Source organism: Bufo bufo, chromosome 2 (assembly GCF_905171765.1).
Source record: "Bufo bufo chromosome 2, aBufBuf1.1, whole genome shotgun sequence".
NCBI classification, from domain to species: Eukaryota; Metazoa; Chordata; class Amphibia; order Anura; family Bufonidae; genus Bufo; species Bufo bufo.
In genome coordinates, this window is record NC_053390.1 from 295,436,357 (window position 1) to 295,457,006 (window position 20,650).

The 20,650-nt window shown below is 47.2% G+C and overlaps 1 protein-coding gene across 1 annotated transcript; it reads right to left on the reverse strand.

Annotated features, from left to right (window-relative positions):
- Positions 1-18,401: 18,401 nt before the first annotated feature.
- On the reverse strand, positions 18,402-19,346 carry LOC120990814 (olfactory receptor 6B1-like). Its single transcript, XM_040419716.1, has one exon. The coding sequence runs from the start codon at positions 19,344-19,346 to the stop codon at positions 18,402-18,404; it is 945 nt and encodes a 314-aa protein (XP_040275650.1).
- Between the last annotated feature and the right edge of the window lie 1,304 nt (positions 19,347-20,650).

A 20,650-nucleotide genomic window follows, 5' to 3' on the forward strand; every position in this document is an offset into this window, starting at 1 on the left:
TCTTTCAGATCCTCAGTGAAAATCACACTGTTGCTAACAATAATAATTAGAGATGAGCAAATTTTTCAAAAATTCGATGACTTATTAAGATTAGGGATGAGCGAACCCGAACTGTATAGTTCGGGTTCGTACCGAATTTTGGGGTGTTCGTGACACGGACCCGAACATTTACGTAAAAGTTCGGGTTCGGTGTTCGGCGCTTTCTTGGCGCTTTTTGAAAGGCTGCAAAGCAGGCAATCAACAAGCGTCATACTACTTGCCCCAAGAGGCCATCACATCCATGCCTACTATTGGCATGGCTGTGATTGGCCAGTGCAGCATGTGACCCAGCCTCTATTTAAGCTGGAGTCACGTAGCGCCGCACGTCACTCTGCTCTGATCAGTGTAGGGAGAGGATGCAGCTGCTGTTAGGGAGAGATTAAGCAGGGATTAACTCAGCAAAAACACTTAATGAAGTGATCGATCTACAGCTGTGAATCATTCAACTTCTGCTAGTTAATTGCTCACTGTTTTTAGGCTGCCCAGAGCGTTTTTCTGTCACTTTTTTCTGGGGTGATCGGCGGCCATTTTGTGTCTTGTGGTGCGCCAGCACAAGCTGCCACCAAGTCCATTTAACCATCAATAGTAGGTGTTTTTTTTTTTGCTATATCCTACATCAGGGGCTTGGCTGTGCTTATTGTCACCCCTAGAAACTCAGGATAGAATTTTCTATATTTTATTGAGGTGTCAAATTCACTTGCAAAGATAGCAATCCTCTAAATCTGGTGTTCCAGCTGTGGCTAGCCAAGTGTAATACTGTCTGCTGTCTGGCAAAGGATATATTTTTTTATGGGGTGAGATTCAATTTCCAAAATAGCAATACCCTAAATCTGGTGCTCCAGCTGTGGCTGGACAAGTTTTTTTGTGTCCGTCAAAGCATAGTTTTTGTTCTGGGTTGAAATTCAATTCCCAAAATAGCAATACCCTAAATCAGTGGTTTCTGCTGTTGCAGGCCAAGTTTAAATCTGTCCGTAAAAGGTTTTTTTACACAAACTGTTAAATTACAATTGCTGAAAGCATAAGCCTTTAAATTTGCACGCACTATTGTGCATCTAACATAGTGTATTTCTGTCCGTAAAAGGGTATATTACATTCAAGGTGCAAATTCAAGTGCTGATAGGGTCATCCTAAATAACGTCACACGCTACCGTGCATCTCCAAGTGTAATTCTGTCCGTAAAAGGATACCTTTCATCCAGGGCCTAAATACTAGGCCTACAATTTATATTCCCCTAAATCTGTGGTTACTGCTGTGCCTGTATTAGTGTAATACGGTACTTAAATAGATAGCCAGATAGTGTTAGGTGCCTGTAAAAAAAGACCTGAATTTGAATTCAATACATTGGGCCAAATAATTTTTTTCTAATTGTGGTGAACGGTAACAATGAGGAAAACATCTAGTAAGGGACGCGGACATGGTCGTGGTGGTGTTAGTGGACCCTCTGATGCTGGGAGAGGACGTGGCCATTCTGCCACAGCCACACATCCTAGTGAACCAACTACCTCAGGTCCCAGTAGACGCCAGAATTTACAGCGATATTTGGTGGGGCCCAATGCCGTTCTAAGGATGGTAAGGCCTGAGCAGGTAGAGGCATTAGTCAATTGGGTGGCTGACAGTGGATCCAGCACGTTCACATTATCTCCCACCCAGTCTTCTGCAGAAAGCGCACAGATGGCGCCTGAAAACCAAGCCCATCAGTCTGTCACATCACCCCCATGCATATCAGGGAAACTGTCTGAGCCTCAAGTTATGCAGCAGTCTCTTATGCTGTTTGAAGACTCTGCTGGCAGGGTTTCCCAAGGGCATCCACCTAGCCCTTCCCCAGTGGTGGAAGACATAGAATGCACTGACGTACAACCACTTATGTTTCTTGATGATGAGGACATGGGAATACCACCTCAGCACGTCTATGATGATGACTAAACACAGGTGCCAACTGCTGCGTCTTTCTGCAGTGTGCAGACTGAACAGGAGGTCAGGGAGGAAGACTGGGTGGAAGACGATGCAGGGGACGATGAGGTCCTAGACCCCACCTGGAATGAAGGTCGTGCCACTGACTTTCAGAGTTCAGAGGAAGAGGCAGTGGTGAGACCAAGCCAACAGCGTAGCAAAAGAGGGAGCAGTGGGCAAAAGCAGAACACCCGCCGCCAAGAGAGTTCGCCTGCTACTGGCCACCGCCACCTGGGACCGAGCACCCCAAAGGCAGCTTCAAGGAGTTCCCTGGCGTGGCAGTTCTTCAAACAATCTGCTGACGACAAGACCCGAGTGGTTTGCACGCTGTGCCATCAGAGCCTGAAGCGAGGCATTAACGTTCTGAACCTTAGCACAACCTGCATGACCAGGCATCTGCATGCAAAGCATGAACTGCAGTGGAGTAAACACCTTAAAAACAAGGAACTCACTCAGGCTCCCCCTGCTACCTCTTCTGCTGCTGCCTCGGCCTCTTCCTCCGCCTCTGGAGGAACGTTGGCACCAGCCGCCCAGCAAACAGAGGATGTACCACCAACACCACCACCTCCGTCACCAAGCATCCCCACCATGTCACACGACAGCGTTCAGCTCTCCATCTCACAAACATTTGAGAGAAAGCGTAAATTCCCACCTAGCCACCCTCGATCCCTGGCCCTGAATGCCAGCATTTCTAAACTACTGGCCTATGAAATGCTGTCATTCAGGCTGGTGGACACAGACAGCTTCAAACAGCTCATGTCGCTTGCTGTCCCACAGTATGTTGTTCCCAGCCGCCACTACTTCTCCAAGAGAGCCGTGCCTTCCCTGCACAACCAAGTGTCCGATAAAATCAAGTGTGCACTGCGCAATGCCATCTGTGGCAAGGTCCACCTAACCACAGATACGTGGACCAGTAAGCACGGCCAGGGACGCTATATCTCCCTAACTGCACACTGGGTAAATGTAGTGGCGGCTGGGCCCCAGGTGGAGAGCTCTTTGGCGCACGTCCTTCCGCCGCCATGGATCGCAGGGCAACATTCTTTGCCTCCTGTAGCCTCCTCCTCCTACTCGGCTTCCTCCTCCTCTTCTTCCACCTGCTCAGGGGTAAACATCAGCAGGCCATTCTGAAACTCATATGTTTGGGGGACAGGCCCCACACCGCGCAGGAGTTGTGGCGGGGTATTGAACAACAGACCGACGAGTGGTTGCTGCCGGTGAGCCTCAAGCCCGGCCTGGTGGTGTGCGATAATGGGCGAAATCTCATCGCAGCTCTGGGACTAGCCGGTTTGACGCACATCCCTTGCCTGGCGCATGTGCTGAATTTGGTGGTGCAGAAGTTCATTCACAACTACCCTGACATGTCAGAGCTGCTGCATAAAGTGCGGGCCGTCTGTGCGCGCTTCCGGCGTTCACATCCTGCCGCTGCTCGCCTGTCTGCGCTACAGCGTAACTTCGGCCTTCCCGCTCACCGCCTCATATGCGACGTGGAACTCCACCTTGCACATGCTGGACAGACTGTGCGAGCAGCAGCAGGCCATAGTGGAGTTTCAGCTGCAGCACGCACGGGTCAGTCGCACTGCGGAACAGCACCACTTCACCACCAATGACTGGGCCTCCATGTGAAACCTGTGTGCCCTGTTGCGCTGTTTCGAGTACTCCACCAACATGGCCAGTGGCGATGACGCCGTTATCAGCGTTACAATACCACTTCTATGTCTCCTTGAGAAAACACTTAGGGCGATGATGAAATAGGAGGTGGCCCAGGAGGAGGAGGAGGAAGAGGGGTAATTTTAGCACTTTCAGGCCAGTCTCTTAGAAGTGACTCAGAGGGAGTTTTTTTGCAACAGCAGAGGCCAGGTACAAATGTGGCCAGACAGGGCCCACTACTGGAGGACGAGGATGAGGAGGAGGTGGAGGAGGATGAGGATGAAGCATGTTCACAGCGGGGTGGCACCCAACGCAGCTCGGGCCCATCACTGGTGCGTGGCTGGGGGGAAACGGAGGACAATGACGATACGCCTCCCACAGAGGACAGCTTGTCCTTACCTCTGGGCAGCCTGGCATACATGAGCGACTACATGCTGCAGTGCCTGCGCAACGACAGCAGAGTTAATGTGTGCGGACTACTGGGTTGCCACCCTGCTGGATCCCCGGTACAAAGACAATGTGCCCACCTTACTTCCTGCACTGGAGCGTGATAGGAAGATGCGCGAGTACAAGCGCACGTTGGTAGACGCGCTACTGAGAGCATTGCCAAATGTCACAGGGGAACAAGTGGAAGCCCAAGGCGAAGGCAGAGGAGGAGCAAGAGGTCGCCAACGCAGCTGTGTCACGGCCAGCTCCTCTGAGGGCAGGGTTAGCATGGCCACAGCTAACTGCACCACCACCTGATACGGAACGTGTTAGCAGGAGGCAGCATTTCACTAACATGGTGGAACAGTACGTGTGCACACCCCTCCACGTACTGACTGATGGTTCGGCCCCATTCAACTTCTGGGTCTCCAAATTGTCCACGTGGCCAGAGCTAGCCTTTTATGCCTTGGAGGTGCTGGCCTGCCCGGCGGCCAGCGTTTTGTCTGAACGTGTATTCAGCACGGCAGGGGGTGTCATTACAGACAAACGCAGCCGCCTGTCCACAGCCAATGTGGAAAAGCTGACGTTCATAAAAATGAACCAGGCATGGATCCCACAGGACCTGTCCATCCCTTTATAACTACCTCCCCTTAACAATATATTCTTGTACTCCAGGGCACTTCCTCATTCAATCCTCTTTTTTTAATTTTACCATTATATTGAGGGGCAACCCAAAGTTGAATGAACCTCTCCTCCGTCTGGGTGCCAGGGGCCTAAATATCGTAAACTAGCCTGTTCCAATGGTGGGTGACATGAAGCCTGATTCTCTGCTATGGGACCTCTCTCCTCTGTCTGGGTGCCGGGGCCTAAATATCTGACAGTGGCCTGTTCCAGTGGTGGGTGACATGGAGCCTGATTCTCTGCTATGGCATGAAGCCTGATTCTTTGCTATGGGACCTCTCTTCTCTGTCTGGGTGCTGGGGCCTAAATATCTGACAGTGGCCTGTTCCAGTGGTGGGTGACATGAAGCCTGATTCTCTGCTATGGGACCTCTCTCTGTAGTGTCCCACTAGGTAAATGTGGGCACTACACAAGGGTTAATATGATTTTTATAATTGATATGATGTGTTATGTGTATTTTCCTGTGTTATCTGGGTATCAGGCCTGTTAGGGTGTAGTTCCTCCTCCTAGACATTAGAGGGAGCTAGGGAACCCCTAATATATATAGTTAGGCCCAGACAGGAAAGAGTAGTGTAATCTAGGTGGCTAGAGAGTGCAGACTAGCCAGCCTGAGGATATTGAGCCAGAGTTAGCTCAGAAGATTATCACCAGGGGAAGAGTTGCCTCCTGAGAAACCAAGTTCCCATAAGCAGAGCAGAGCCTGTATTCCAGCTAGACAAGTAAGCTGAAGGGCAGAAGGATTTACATAAAGCAAGGATATATACCTGAGGAAGTTTTCTACCAAGGATAAAGCCAGCATTAGGGCATACGGGCCTTGGGATAAAGACAGCCACGAGTTCTGAGGAATAGTGCACAGGATTTCTGAGGAGAAGAGTGCAGCCTGGTCTGTAAGTGTTGTTTTACCCTCTGAGTATCTTGCAAAGAACATTGTACCTGCCATTGATGTGAAAGCCTGCTTTACACTGGTGCATTACCTGGAACTTTACAAAAGACTGTATAAAGTTAACTGTTTCCAGTAAAGGAAGTTTTGGTTCACCATAACAACGTGTTACTCACTTATTACCACTATTATCAACCGGTGTGCCACCGTTACAGGCACTGGCGTCACAAACCTTAAAGGGACCTTGCCCTAGGCACATTAAACATCTGCAACATCCAGGGCACCTCACCCACCATCAGGCCTGGTCCCTATGTACAGAGAGTGCCCCAGAGGACTTCTGTGCCAGCCTCTCCATCACTGCTGTACGCCTGCCCAGGGTCTTCCTACAAACTGTGAGTAACCCATAGCAACCCTTGTTTGCCTAAGTAACCGTGACCTCATATCGCAATACCCTGCTAGGCTGCGTACTGCATATTTTGGCGTCACGAACAGGATCCGATCATTCCTGCGCCATTGTGGAATATAACCTGTGTGCGGTTATTTGCCCATAAAGTGACTAAGCCCTGACTGTTATTTGAAAAATTTCTGGGCCAAAGAACTGTAATAATCGCGGTGCGAAGATTGTATTGCTGTGGACTGTTTGCCGTCTATTTAAGCCACCGCTTGCTGTCAGTGAATAGACAGCGTTACACTCAAAGATGGCCGCCTAAATTGGACTGGATTATTTGTGCGCCTCGTTGTGTCCGTTTGGCACGAAAAAGACAAAGAGAAGGTACCGCCCAGCTTGCAAGAAGGAAAAACGCCGCCCTGTCTGGAAATAAGATACCGCCTACCTTGAATCCCGGAGCTCCAAGAGGCCGCGCCTACCTTCTGATGCTGCGCGTGGGACTCCCGTCTGACGTAACCACGCATCTCGCAAGATTTGGATCGAACATCACCGGAGTAAGTAAAAACTTTCATATTCACCGGCCCCTTTATATACCCGCACCGGGGAGGTCCCGGCCACTGCAAAGAGACGCGGGAAGGTCCCCCACTAGTGATAAGAGACTTAACCCGGGGGGAAGTACGTCCACCTTAGATCCGGTGTGCTCCGTTGTTTCTTAAAGGGCCATACCCACTCCATAGCCTCCTTAGCAACGCTATGTCCGCACCTGAAGAAGCGGGGCAGATGGCCCCCGATGTGCCTTCTGAAGTGCACGCAGCTGATAATAGGGCGCCTGCCGCTGCGGCAGCATCAAGCCTGATGCCACTGACCATGCCATATTATTTCAGGGCCCCCTGGTTCCCGCGATATTCCGGGAAGCCCATAAATTTGTGGAGGGAGCTAAAGATCAGGGTGATGGCAAGAAGACCCTCCAACCTGAAAGATTTGGAGCTCATTGCTAAAGATGAATGGGCAAAAATACCTGTGGAGACATGCAAAAAGCTGTTCTGCAATTATAGGAAGCGTTTGATTGCTGTAATAGCCAATAAAGGCTTTTCTATTGATTATTGATTATTGAGAAGTGTATGAATAATTTTGGACTGGACACTTTTTGCTCGAATGTAAATAAAAGCTGAGAAATGTTTTTTTCCACAATAATGCCTCTTGTACATCGTCTTATTATCTTTTGGGAGACACCTATGTCATTTCCCGTCACAAAATTACTTGCTGGTTGAATAAAAGTTACTTTAAGTCAAAATTTGCCAGGGTTATGAATAATTATGGGCAGCACTGTAACTATGTAACTATGTCTTTCCTCCCTATATCATCGGGCTGGCTCCTATGGCAGGTACTTATCCACCTCCTCCTTCATGGATACGGTCCTATCCCCAACAGCAGCAGGGCACAGCATCACTCACACTCACCTCCTTCCCATCACATGTGTCAAGTCACACTGTGTTGGAGCTGATCGGCCTGGGTGACAGAAGCCACACTGGCAAGCAGTTGCTACAGTACATCAAGCAGCAAACAGTCCACTGGCTATCACACCGCCAACTCCAACTGGGCTAAGTGATTAGCAACAATGGGCACAACATCCTGGCCATCCTGAACCTGGGGAAAATAACACATGCACCCTACATGTATTATTTTATTTTTTTTATTCACTGGTTTGCGCAAGGTGCTGGCATTGTCCAGGTGACTTCCTGTCTTTTCAGCTATTTTCATGTGGTGAGGAACGCTCTCCTGGACTTTCAGCATCTAAATGGTCTGCAGCTACACCACTTAATCCACGGTCTTCACACTCGGTTGAATTCAACATTGCATATGCTTAAGTGTCTGTACAAGCAGCTGAAAGCCATGAACGATTTTGTCATGCACCAGACCACCTTAGCAAGGAGCATGTGTTGGTTACAGGTCGGGCAGTGGCAGCTCATGCCGTCCATGCTGCAGTTGTCCCTCATCAATCTAATATGTATTTTTAAAGAGATGCTGACTCTCATGCAACAGGTAGCAATTAAAGAGGAGAAGGAAGAACAGCTAATGCATCTTGCTGCCTGCCCTGTGGCTTTTGGGGACCCACAATGAGAAACTCCCATGGGGAGGAGGAGAAGGTGCTGCTACTTGAGGAGTAGAAAGAGGAGTCAGATCTTAGGTCTGATATGTGGGTTTGATTTGAGGTGTGATCTGAGGTGAGATATGGGGGTCTGATCTGAGGTGTGATATGGGGGGCTGATCTGAAAGGTAAGGGGGTACTTCTTGTACTGACGCACATTATAAGGGGGGCATTTTTCTACTGGCACACATTATAAGGAGAATTGTGGTCAGGACCTAAACGATTGGAAGATGCCCAACCACCACCCCCCTACCTAATTGGCCTGAGGTGTGCCTTGGCCTCACTAGGTCGGTATGCCTGAAAAAGGGGGCATACCCTGAATGTGATGGTTGAATGACTGAATGAAGAATGGGAATGGGTGGGCAGGGGACGTCCGAATGCCGACGTGCTGCCTGGGAGAGCCAGACTGCTTAAGACAGGTACCGGCCCCTCCCACAAATCCAGGCTAGCCTGCGGCCAGCCTTAACACTTGTGGTCAGGACCTAAACGATTGGAAGATGCCCAACCACCACCCCCCTACCTAATTGGCCTGAGGTGTGCCTTGGCCTCACTAGGTCGGTATGCCTGAAAAAGGGGGCAAAACCCACCAGTGAGGGAAGGATTGGCCTGAGGTGCTACTCTGCCAATGTACTGAATGCTTGGACCAGCTCCGCTTGTGGCTCCGGGATATACCGTACAAAGCACCCCGAGCGCCAGCGCCCCAAGTGTTCAATGATATGCACAGGGACTCCATGCTGGACGCTGCGGATGCCGCACCGATGCGGAAAGAATGCCCCGAGAATTGAGCCGGATTCAATCCTACACTGGTCAACAGGATGCGAATATGTTTGATTACCTGGCTGGACGTCAGTGGACCAACAGGGAATGGAAGTAATGGGTCGGTGGGGCTGTGAAGACTGAGGGCCAGCAAGAGGTTGTCCAAGACTGTCACTGGACACCATGCGTTTGTGGTCTGGAAGAACTTTAACTACATGGCCGGGACCTACCTGCCTTGTTCTGTTGTGAGGCAACTGCAAATGAGTTACTGCCCATCCTGACTAAATCTCCCTTGCGGAGAGCCACCGCCCCTTGTCTGGCCTGTGTCACTTCACCTGGTCTTAAAAACCCGTAAAACGCCAAGTACATCGCCGCCTTGATCACCAGGCTGGGAAGGACTCCGAATGGTGACAATGTGAGAACTTCCGACAGGCTATGAAACGTGTCCCCCTTGATAGGTCGACGGACCAACTTGACCGTGACCTGGCTTTTTTGAATGCCTCTGAGGATGGCCTTGATCGGGTGAGCTGAAAATATAGAGTGTCTGTCTGGCTCTTGAAGTGCCAAAAAAAATGCTGCACCCCAGCCAAATATAGCCTAATGGTGTTGTAGGATAAAGCCAATACCGAATGACAATAAGACACGAAAGCCACCATATACTTGACCTGACCTGTGTCACCTCTAGGATATGCCAACTTAAAGTTCGAAAAACCACCCACGCTCGGCGGTACGACCGCAACGTACTGGCCGACAAAGACTTGGTAATGAGTGAACTGGCGACCCCAATCAGAGAGTCTAATCCAAGACCAGCAGCCGCCAGTCCGGTACCGGGGTGCCCACTGAGTCTGCTTCTGGGTTCTGTAAGAAAAAACGAGAAAATCAAAACGAGATAAAGCATCAGCTGCAACGTTGCTGACCCCGTCCAAAAACAGGGCATGAAAATGAAACCCCTGTCCCAGAGCTATCCAGGTCAATCTACGCATGAAAGACCTGATGAGTAACGATTTAGATCTGCCCTTGTTAATGATCTCTGCGGTCGCCATGTTGTCAGTGTGGAAAACCACCGTGTGACCCGACCACCTATGCCCCCAGACTATAGCAGCTGCTACGATAGGAGAGATCTCGAACAATGCCGACATCTGAGAAAACCCCGGCACCTGTAGCACGTGTGTGGGCCATGAGCCGGCGCACCAATGTGAGCCAAATATGGCCGCGAAACCTACCGAGGCAGCCGCGTCTGAAAATACGTGTGGAGAATCAGAAGTGGCCCTCGGAATAACCATGGAAATGCCGTTCCACCCACTGAGAAATCTGTCCCACATGAACAGATCTGCTCGGGCGTTCGCATTAAGATGCACTGATGCGTCCAAATCACTGGTCTGTTGTAATAAGACTAGCAATCTTGAAATGAATGATCTACCCTGAGGAATGATCCTCATGGCAAAGTATAACATGCCCAACAGAGACTGCAATTCTCTCTTGGTGCAAACCTGAGACATGAGCAAGGAACGGACACCTGATTTGATTATGTCGAGTTTGTCTTGTGGCAGACTGGCTGACATGGCACGTGAATCCAGAGAGATCCCCAAGAACGTGACAACCTGCGCAGGCCCTTCTGTTTTGTGTTCGGCCACTGGAATGTTTAACTCCTTGAAGACCTGCAAGAGAACCTGCAAGTCAACAGGTGCCTGTGAGGGTTCTTCGATCAACAGAAAATCATCCAGGTAGTGAATGACATTCTGGCAACCCTGTTCCAGCAAAATCCATTCCAGTGCCTGCGCTAACCTGTCAACAGACTGGGGCTGCTCTAGGAACCAACGTCAACTTGGTGGGGAATAGTACGCATCTCTCCATTTGATGCCATGCCACTGCCAGAGAGATGGGCTAATGGACAGCAGTTTGAACGCATCAGAGACATCTGCTTTGGACAGCCAAGCCCCCATGCCTGTCTGAAGAATGACCTGGATAGCCTGGTCTACGGAAGTATACTTCAAGGAAAATTCCTCGGACGGAATCAACGAGTTGGGACTAGGAACGTGGGAAGAATGTGTAGCAGACAAATCATGAATCAAACAAATTTATTGGAATATTTTCCCTGCACCACCCCCACCGGGCTCACCCTCCAAGTGCAGAAAGGAGGGGACTGGAAAGGACAATGATGAAACCCTTGTCCAGCTCAACTGCCAAGAGTGAATCCACCAGACCAGCATGTTTAGAAGCCGACTGCAAGTTGGGGCATTCATGAGTCTGCTGGGGCAGGTTGATGAGCCCAGTGTGAAACCCCCGTGAAACCCTTCCACCAGGAATGTACGGAACGGCTGAACCGGATGAAGCTGCAGCAGCTGGTCTAGTACCTCCACATTCACCCGGCTCAGTCACGCCGGCTTCAATGTGCAGGCCGTTACCGGATGTGCCCTAAAACATGTGGCACAGACATGCAGGAGCCTGCACTGGCTGAAGTTGCAGATGGCGTAGACCACTGCAAACAACACAACAACACCACAAAACAACAACAATAAAAAACAAAAAAAAACAACCTGTTAACCCTACGACCTGCTGCCCGTAAGCTGACAAACAAAATGATGGAATCTAAGCCCCTCCCCCCCCCCAGCAGCGTGAAACGATTGAACGAAAAGCCTTCGAGGCTGACAGGGAGTATGATAGTCGTTTCCACTGACGTATGAAGCGAGCCCGAGTTTGTGTGAATCTGTGACGTGGCAGATTAATTAAAAACGAATACCGCGGGCTAAAGAACCTACAGACGTGGTAGGTGATGTATGTAAGTATAGGATTTGTGGAAAACAGACCGTATGACGTATGACACTAGTCTACGAGATGAAACGGGGTGTGTATGTCGTGCGAGCGTGTAGCTGTATTGGCGGATGTACCTATGCTAGAGGTGTATGGATGAAGCTTGGTGGATAAAGTGTTTTTTTTTTTTTGTTTTTTTTTTTTTATTTATTTAACAATCCACTTGTACCCTTTTTTTTTTTTTTTTTCATTTGAACAACCCACTTTTTTTTTTTTTTTTTAACTTTATTTAACAATACACTTGTACCCCTTTTTTTTTTTCATCAAACTGCCTAATGTGCGAACTATGTGTCTAAGGTATGTATGTAGTGTATGTGATGAGTGTCAAACATGTGCACAAGCAGCAACTTTGTAAGTAAGCAGCGTGAAACGATTGAACGAAAAGCCTGCGAGGCTGACAGGGAGTATGATAGTTGTTTCCACTGACGTATGAAGCGAGCCCGAGTTTGTGTGAATCTGTGACGTGGCAGATTAATTAAAACGAATACTGCGGGCTAAAGAACCTACAGACGTGGTAGGTGATGTATGTAAGTATAGGATTTGTGGAAAACAGACCGTATGACGTATGACACTAGTCTACGAGATGAAACGGGGTGTGTATGTCGTGCGAGCGTGTAGCTGTATTGGCGGATGAACCTGTGCTAGAGGTGTATGGATGAAGCTTGGTGGATAAAGTTTTTTTTTTTTTTTTTTTTTTTTAACTTTATTTAACAATCCACTTGTACCCTTTTTTTTTTTTTTTTCGTCAAACTGCCTGATGTGCGAACTATGTGTCTAAGGTATGTATGTAGTGTATGTGATGAGTGTCAAACATGTGCACAAGCAGCAACTTTGTAAGTAATCAACTCAGTAATGGCACCAGGACCCAGCTGCCAGAGTTTAACCTGCTGAGCCCAGATGACTCGCAGCCCCTGTGTGAACTTAGATACAGGTTATGCTGAGACAGGCAATGAGCTCCAACTATGTGACAATGCTGCCCATTGGTGCCAAAACTTGAATTGCATGTGCCTGAACGCAGTGAGGAGAAGCGATCCTCCGGCACACTTCCCCCTCTCTACACACCCTCCTACCCTCCTCCACGTTGCCACGCTCCCTAAACAAACCAGTTATCTTGGAAAACGACCTGAACAGCTTGCAGACTGAAGGGAAAGGTACACCCGGCTTCTCTGAGATCCGACCCGTGCAGGACGCTTGCTGATGACGTCACACCCGGAAGTAGCAGACGTCCGAATGCCGACGTGCTGCCTGGGAGAGCCAGACTGCTTAAGACAGCCTTAACACTTATTACTACTGAGAGACTACTGGGAACATGATTACTAGCATGGGCACAATGGGGACATTATTATTATTATTGGAGGCAATTAGGGCAGGGACTCTGGGAGCGCTATTACTGTGGTGACCACTCTGGCAGAGTATCAGCTTAGCACAATTATTTTTGGGGGACTTCGGGGGAGATTTATCAAACTGGTGCAGAGTAGAACTGACTTAGTTGCCCATAGCAAACAATCAGATTTCACCTTTCATTTTCCAGAGGAGCTGTGAAAAAATGAAAGGTGAAATCTGATTGGTGGCTATGGACAACTAAGCCAGTTCTACTTAACACCAGATTGATATATCTCCCCTTTATGTTTACACTATTAGGCCTCATGTACACGACCGTATTTTTTCACGGTCCGCAAAACGGGGTTCCGTTGGTCCATGATCCGTGACCGTTTTTTCATCCGTGGGTCTTCCTTGATTTTTGGAGGATCCACGGACATGAAAAAAAAGTCGTTTTGGTGTCCGCCTGACCGTGCGGAGCCAAACGGATCCGTCCTGAATTACAATGCAAGTCAATAGGGACGGATCCGTTTGACGTTGACACAATATGATGCAATTTCAAACGGATCCGTCCCCCATTGACTTTCAATGTAAAGTCAGGAGTCCTTATTATACCATCGGATCTGAGTTTTCTCCAATCCGATAGTATATTTTAACTTGAAGCGTCCCCATCACCATGGGAACGCCTCTATGTTAGAATATACTGTCGGATGTGAGTTAGATCGTGAAACTCATATCCGACAGTATATTCTAACACAGAGGCGTTCCCATAGTGATGGGGACGCTTCTAGTTAGAATATACTACGAACTGTGTACATGACTGCCCCCTGCTGCCTGGCAGCACCCGATCTCTTACAGGGGGCTGTGATCCGCACAATTAACCCCTCAGGTGCTGCACCCGAGGGGTTAATTGTGCATATCATAGCCCCCTGTAAGAGATCAGGGGCTGCCAGGCAGCAGGGGGCAGACCCCCTCCCTCCCAGTTTGAATATCATTGGTGGCCAGTGTGCGGCCCCCCCCGGCCCCCCCTCCCTCTATTGTATTATCATTGGTGGCCAGTGTGCGGCCTCCCCCGGCCCCCCCTCCCTCCCTCTATTGTAATATCATTGGTGGCCAGTGTGCCGCCTCCTCCGGCCCCCCCTCCCTCCCTCTATTGTATTATCATTGGTGGCCAGTGTGCCGCCTCCCCCGGCCCCCCCTCCCTCCCTTTATTGTATTATCATTGGTGGCCAGTGTGCGGCCTCCCCGGCCCCCCCTCCCTCCCTCTATTGTAATATCATTGGTGGCCAGTGTGCGGCCTCCCCCGGCCCCCCCTCCCTCTCTTTATTGTATTATCATTGGTGGCCAGTGTGCGGCCTCCCCCGGCCACCCTCCCTCCCTTTATTGTATTATCATTGGTGGCCAGTGTGCGGCCTCCCCTCTCCCCCCCCCCCCCCCGATCATTGGTGGCAGCGGAGAGTTCCGATCGGAGTCCCAGTTTAATCGTTGGGGCTCCGATCGGTAACCATGGCAACCAGGACGCTACTGCAGGCCTGGTTGCCATGGTTATTTAGCAATATTACAATATTAGAAGCATCATACTTACCTGCTGCGCTGTCTGTGACCGGCCGGGAGCTCCTCCTACTGGTAAGTGACAGGTCTGTGCGGCGCATTGCTTAATGATCTGTCACTTACCAGTAGGAGGAGCTCCCGGCTCTGAAAAAGCTTTTATGCAGACGGATCTTCGGATCCGTCTGTATGAAAGTAACCTACGACCACGGATCACGGACGCGGATGCCAATCTTGTGTGCATCCGTGTTGACTTGAATGGGTCCGTGAACCGTTGTCCGTCAAAAAAATAGGACAGGTCATATTTTTTTGACGGACAGGAAACACGGATCACGGATGCGGCTGCAAAACGGTGCATTTTCTGATTTTTCCACGGACCCATTGAAAGTCAATGGGTCCGCGAAAAAAACGGAAAACGGCACAATGGCCACGGATGCACACAACGGTCGTGTGCATGAGGCCTTAGTGTCAGGGAGACCATTTCCTGGGTGCAGTTATTTTTTAGGGCACTGTGTGCCAATAATTATTGAAGAGGCAACTATCTGTGTGGTACTAATATTTTCAGGAGGACTGTTTCTGCAGTATACTATTGGGGAGCACAATGGGCACAGTATTGGGGGGTTGAGAAGGTAGGAGGATGATGGAAAAGTAGGAAACTAAGATGTCTTTTTGTCAAACTCTGCAGAGACAAGAGAAGGCTGAAAAAAATCATCATAGCAGTCTGGTCTGAATGGAGAACATGAAGAAAAAGAATGTCTACATCAAATGAGACATCACTGGATATAAGATGTATGTGGTGCTGTATTACCCGGAATGTTTTTCATCTCTGTATGTAATGTTTTCCAAGTATGTCTTTAACAGTAGGGCTGGAGGGAAGGGGTTAGGTTGAGAATTTGGCATGGGGAGGGTGCAGTTTCAATTTTTTGCCTTAGGCAGCAGAAAGGCTAGGTGCACCCCTGCCCCTTGTCACAAAGCACAAAGGGAAGGGGGCCCAAGCTGAACTGTTGCACTAGCGCCCATGAGCATTTAGCTATGCCCCTGCCACCACTTCCATCATGCCACGGCTGCGGCCTGCCAACCATCATCTTCCGTAAGGCTGCTGCTGCCTCGATCAAACTGCTGCTTGCCTTCCAACATGTACCATATGGCTGAAGCTGCAGTGCCATACATGTACGGCACTGGGATCCTATGGGTTAATCATCATCTGCCCCTGATAAGGGATAGTTTTTGGAAGCTTTGGAATATGAAAAAGCATAACACATGTGCTGGCAGTGTATGAGTCCTAGGAGACTAGAGGGAATTATATACCAATTTTCAGGACAAACTGAGCAACTTCGATTGAGCCTGAAGAAATTCGGCTCCAAACCGAACTTTTTTCAAACATTCAGCAATTCTGAACCGAACCAAATCTCAAGAGGCTCGCTCATCTCTGCTGCAGTGGTCACATGTTGCATGTAACATCACTACTGCAGCTGAGTAAACAGTGCCCTGCCAGGAGAATCAGTGCCAGGGCAGTGTCAGTTTATTCTTTACTGCAGGCGGATTGCATGTGCATTAAACAGCACAACACTTTTAACATAGAAATATGACTGCACTGTGAACACCGCAAAACCCATAAAGCAATGGCGGAATTGCATTTTTTTTCAAATTCCACCCCATTTAGATTTTTTCCAGCTCCCATTACATAATATAAAATAGTAAATGGTGTCATTAAAAATGCAATTTGTCCTGCAAAAAATTAAGTTTTCATACAGCTATGTGAATGAAAAGATAAAAAAGCATATTATACCTGTCAGTAATCAACTGACAGCCTACAAGACCCTGTCTCAGCTTTCTTAGATGACATACCCTGAAGCCGTTGTTGGGCATCTGGCTGCCATGACAACCATCACGTTCAGAGGAGGTCACCTGGATGCAGATGGAGCTCTTCTCATTGTCCACCTCTTAGATGCAACAGTCATTATCGAGCACAGTACCAGGGGTTAAACGGTCATCATTGGAGCTAACTCAGAACTTAGCCATTGTAACGGGAGCTCGGCTGTATATCACACTAGATACTGAGCTTGTGCCACCCCAGGTCAGTATATGTACGCCACTCAACAGAAGCTTCTCATTGTGCTGTAAATGTATGGAGCAGAACAGGGTTTGTTCCACAGGACTGGCAGAAAGCAAATGTGTTTCTACAGGAACTCCGTGCCTCCGTAGAGAGAAAAGGTCTAAAATTGACAAAAAGGAAACATGTGAGGAGTGGAATGTAATAAATGATGCATCACTACAGCAACATTCTTTCTTTTACTGCAATAGAGAAATACATCAAGTTTTGAGGTTTATCCCAGCTGTTACAATATAACTCAATAGTATGCTTAAGAATGAACTACCTCTACCCTGTTTTCTCTAGACGCTAATATGAATGATTTTAATTAATCCCAAATTGTCCCTCAGCACCATAAGGTATTGGTTGCGCATCAGTGGCTCCACCATTACCAGGAATCTGTACTAGTCCTAGAAGAAAATGCCACTGTACCCAGCTTCAGATATAGATCAAAAGTCCATTTCATGCTGTAACATAGTACATAAGGCCGAAAAAAGACATTTGTCCATCCAGTTCGGCCTGTCATACACATACAGTATATTAAAGACAATGTTTCAGCCATGCAATAGTCTTTTTCAATGGTTCTAACCTTGTTGTGCTTTCTAGGATATGATTTACCATTTGCATGATTTCCATCTGTATGTATTACTGTGACGTAAGTCTAAATTAAAGGGGTTGTCCTGCAATAGAAAAAAATGGCTGCTTTGTTCCACAAAAAGCACTACATCTGTCCACTGGGTTGTGTCTTGTATTTCAGTTCAGCTGCCTTGAAGTGAATGATGCTGATCTGCAATTCCAGACGCAACCTGTGGACAGGTGTAGTGCTGTTTTGAGAAGAAAGCAGCCATGTTTGGCAATCATTGACAGCATCGCCCATCTGCTAGGAAAAGAGAGCAAGACATACTTTTCCACGTTTTTATTCAATTATATTACAAAATTACATGACTGATATTGTAAACCCAAATTTGAACATTTTAGAAAATTATACTCAACCTGCTTATAGACTATGGGAGTCATTTACCATAACCCTCTATACTAGAAACTTGCATTAAAAAAAACTTTTTGAATGCCATTTTGCTAAGATTTAGGCACAAGAACGCTGCCCTTACCACATACTGAAAAGGGGGAGGTGGCAGGGACATAGTGCAGGAAGTGGTACATTCCCTATCATTTATGCCAGTTTACTGGCAGAAATAATTAAAATCTTCTCCAGCTACCAGGTGCACAGACTGCCAAAGGGTGCGCCTAATTTATGGCAAGGAATACACCTCTACACAAATTAATCACGTCTTCCAAAGCACAGGAGATACCAAAGACTGGGGTAAAATTCCAGTTTTTGATAAATGATAAATTCAGGTGGAATCGATTCAGAACCTTATTGTGCCTATGTACTGCATGCACCTTTGTGGGTGCCCTATTATGGCTCCATACAGTGCAGAGCTGTAATACAGTCATGTGCATGAGACTTAGGGATCTTTCACACAAGCAGATCCCATGCGTGGAATCAACTGCATGAAAGAGTGCCAAGCCCCATTCCGGACAGCAGACAAGGAGCAGTAACATGACTGATAATGCTCCGTGCCTCTCTGTTACCTTTTTACTACAAAATCACGGGGACAACTTTATCTCACTGTGATTTTGTAGTAAAAAGATCAAAGAGATCACTTTTACGCAGCAGATTACCCACACAGCATCCGCTCTTGTGAAAGAGCCCTTAGAATTCCGAATTTTTAGAAAACAACATTTTGTTTAAAATTTGCTGAACCTCCTTATTCCTCAAACAGTATATCATTGGGTTGAGTAAAGGTGTTATTACTGTGTAGATGACAGACACCAGTTTGTTGTAGTCAACAGCCCTGGCCCTATTTGGCCTAGCATACATAAAGAGGGTGGCTGCATAGAATATAACAACGACAACCAAATGAGATGTACAAGTCGAAAAGGCCTTTTGTCTCCCACTGGAGGTGGGAATGGAAAGAACAGTGTGTAGAATACAGCTGTAGGATACAAATGTTAAGAGCAATGGTACCAAAAGTATCAATAAGGCAAGTACAAAGTCAACAAGCTCAGCTAACTTCATGTCTGTACAGGCGAGATTGAGAATGGGTGAGACATCACAGTAGAAGTGATTTATAACATTGGAACGACAAAAGGTGACACGGGAAATGTAATAAACTTTAATCAGCGATGTAAGAAAGCCAGTGAACCATGATCCAAATGCCAGGAGGATGCAGAAATTCCAATTCATGATAGTAACATAATGTAAGGGATTACAGATGGCCACATAACGGTCAAAGGCCATGACAGTCAGTAAAATACACTCAGTGCACACCAAGGCAATGAAGAAGTATAGCTGTACCATGCAAGAAGTAAGTGAAATTTCTCGACTTTCAGCTACAAATACAGAAAGTAGCTTGGGCACGGTGACGGTAACATACCATGTTTCCAAGAAGGATAGGTGCCCTAGGAAAAAGTACATTGGCTTATGCAGTTTGGAATTAGTCCAAATTGAAATTATGATAATCAGGTTTTCCACAATGGTTAAAAGATATATAAAAAAAAAAATCAAGAAGAGCAGAATTTGAACTGGTCGAGAAGTGGGGAATCCCAGTAGGATAAAGGAGCTGATGCTTCTTGTTATATTGGCGTCCTCTTCCATTACTCAACAGAACTGCTGTCAAATAAATGGAAACAGTTGGATGAATGTTGTATAAGACGAACTGTTTCACATTTTAGTATTTTATTGTTTTATTAATTAGGTGTGAGCATATAAATGCTCAGATTTTTCTGCATCACCTGCGTTGTTGAACACACAAAAAAGCCACAAGGCCCAGAGAACCGTAATAATGTGCACATCTATAAAGTATAAAATCAATGAAGCAATTTTATTAGACTACATAGACATACAGACATTTAAAAAATTGTATACAATAAACCATGTGCTGGTAAGAATAAAACCAAACACAAACACAGCATCCACCAAAGTCCACAGATAAGGACACAACATGTATAGTCCGAGACAAAGGAAAGTACAATGCAATGTCAAATAAAGAATTAACAATAAATAAATAATAATGTAGCATCAAATAACATGAAATGATACCTAAGGGTACTTTCACACTAGCGTTAGAAGCATACGGCAGGCAGTTCCATTGCCAGAACTGCCTGCCGGATCTGGAAATCCGTATACAAACGGATATCATTTGTTTCCGGAACCGGATACGGATCCATCTAACAAATGCATTGCAATGCTGGATCCGTCTTTCCGGTGTCATCCGGAAAACCGGATCCTTTATTTTTTTCACAGATTTAAAGGTCTGCGTATGTGCAGACCGGGAACTGGACCCGTTTTTCTGGAACACTAGGTACCGGATCCGGCATTAATACATTTCAATGGAAATGGAAGTGCTCCGGAATTTGGGGCGGCCAAATTTCTCCGGCCAAATACTGTAAAAGGAACGGAACGGAAGACATCCTGATGCATACTGAACGGATTGCTTACCATTAATAAAACTGATGCGTTTTTTTCCGGTATTGAGCCCCTATGACGGAAATCAATACAGGAAAACTTTAACGCTAGTGTGAAAGTACCCTAAAAAGAATAGAGTACTAAAGTATGAAGCCTGGACTATATAGGAGGACCTCAGTCAATAGAAAGACGCCCGACGCGTATCGCCGGTAAAGTCCAGCTTCCTCAGGGGTGCCACCAAATCAGGTGAATTAGTAAAAAATTTGCTCACCTTTATTTACAAAGTTTCGTCATTATAAGATTTCTTCATCACTCTTCATTCCAGGAAATCTAGTCAATGGTAATCCAGGCATACTAACGGAATGCCTTGTTTTTATATCCATTCATTCTCTATGCAATTTTGGTAAATTAGTTTAAAGGGAACCTGTAACCATGAAAATCGAAAGTTATCTGCAGACAGCATGTTAGGAGTAGATTGATGTATAGTTTTTTAG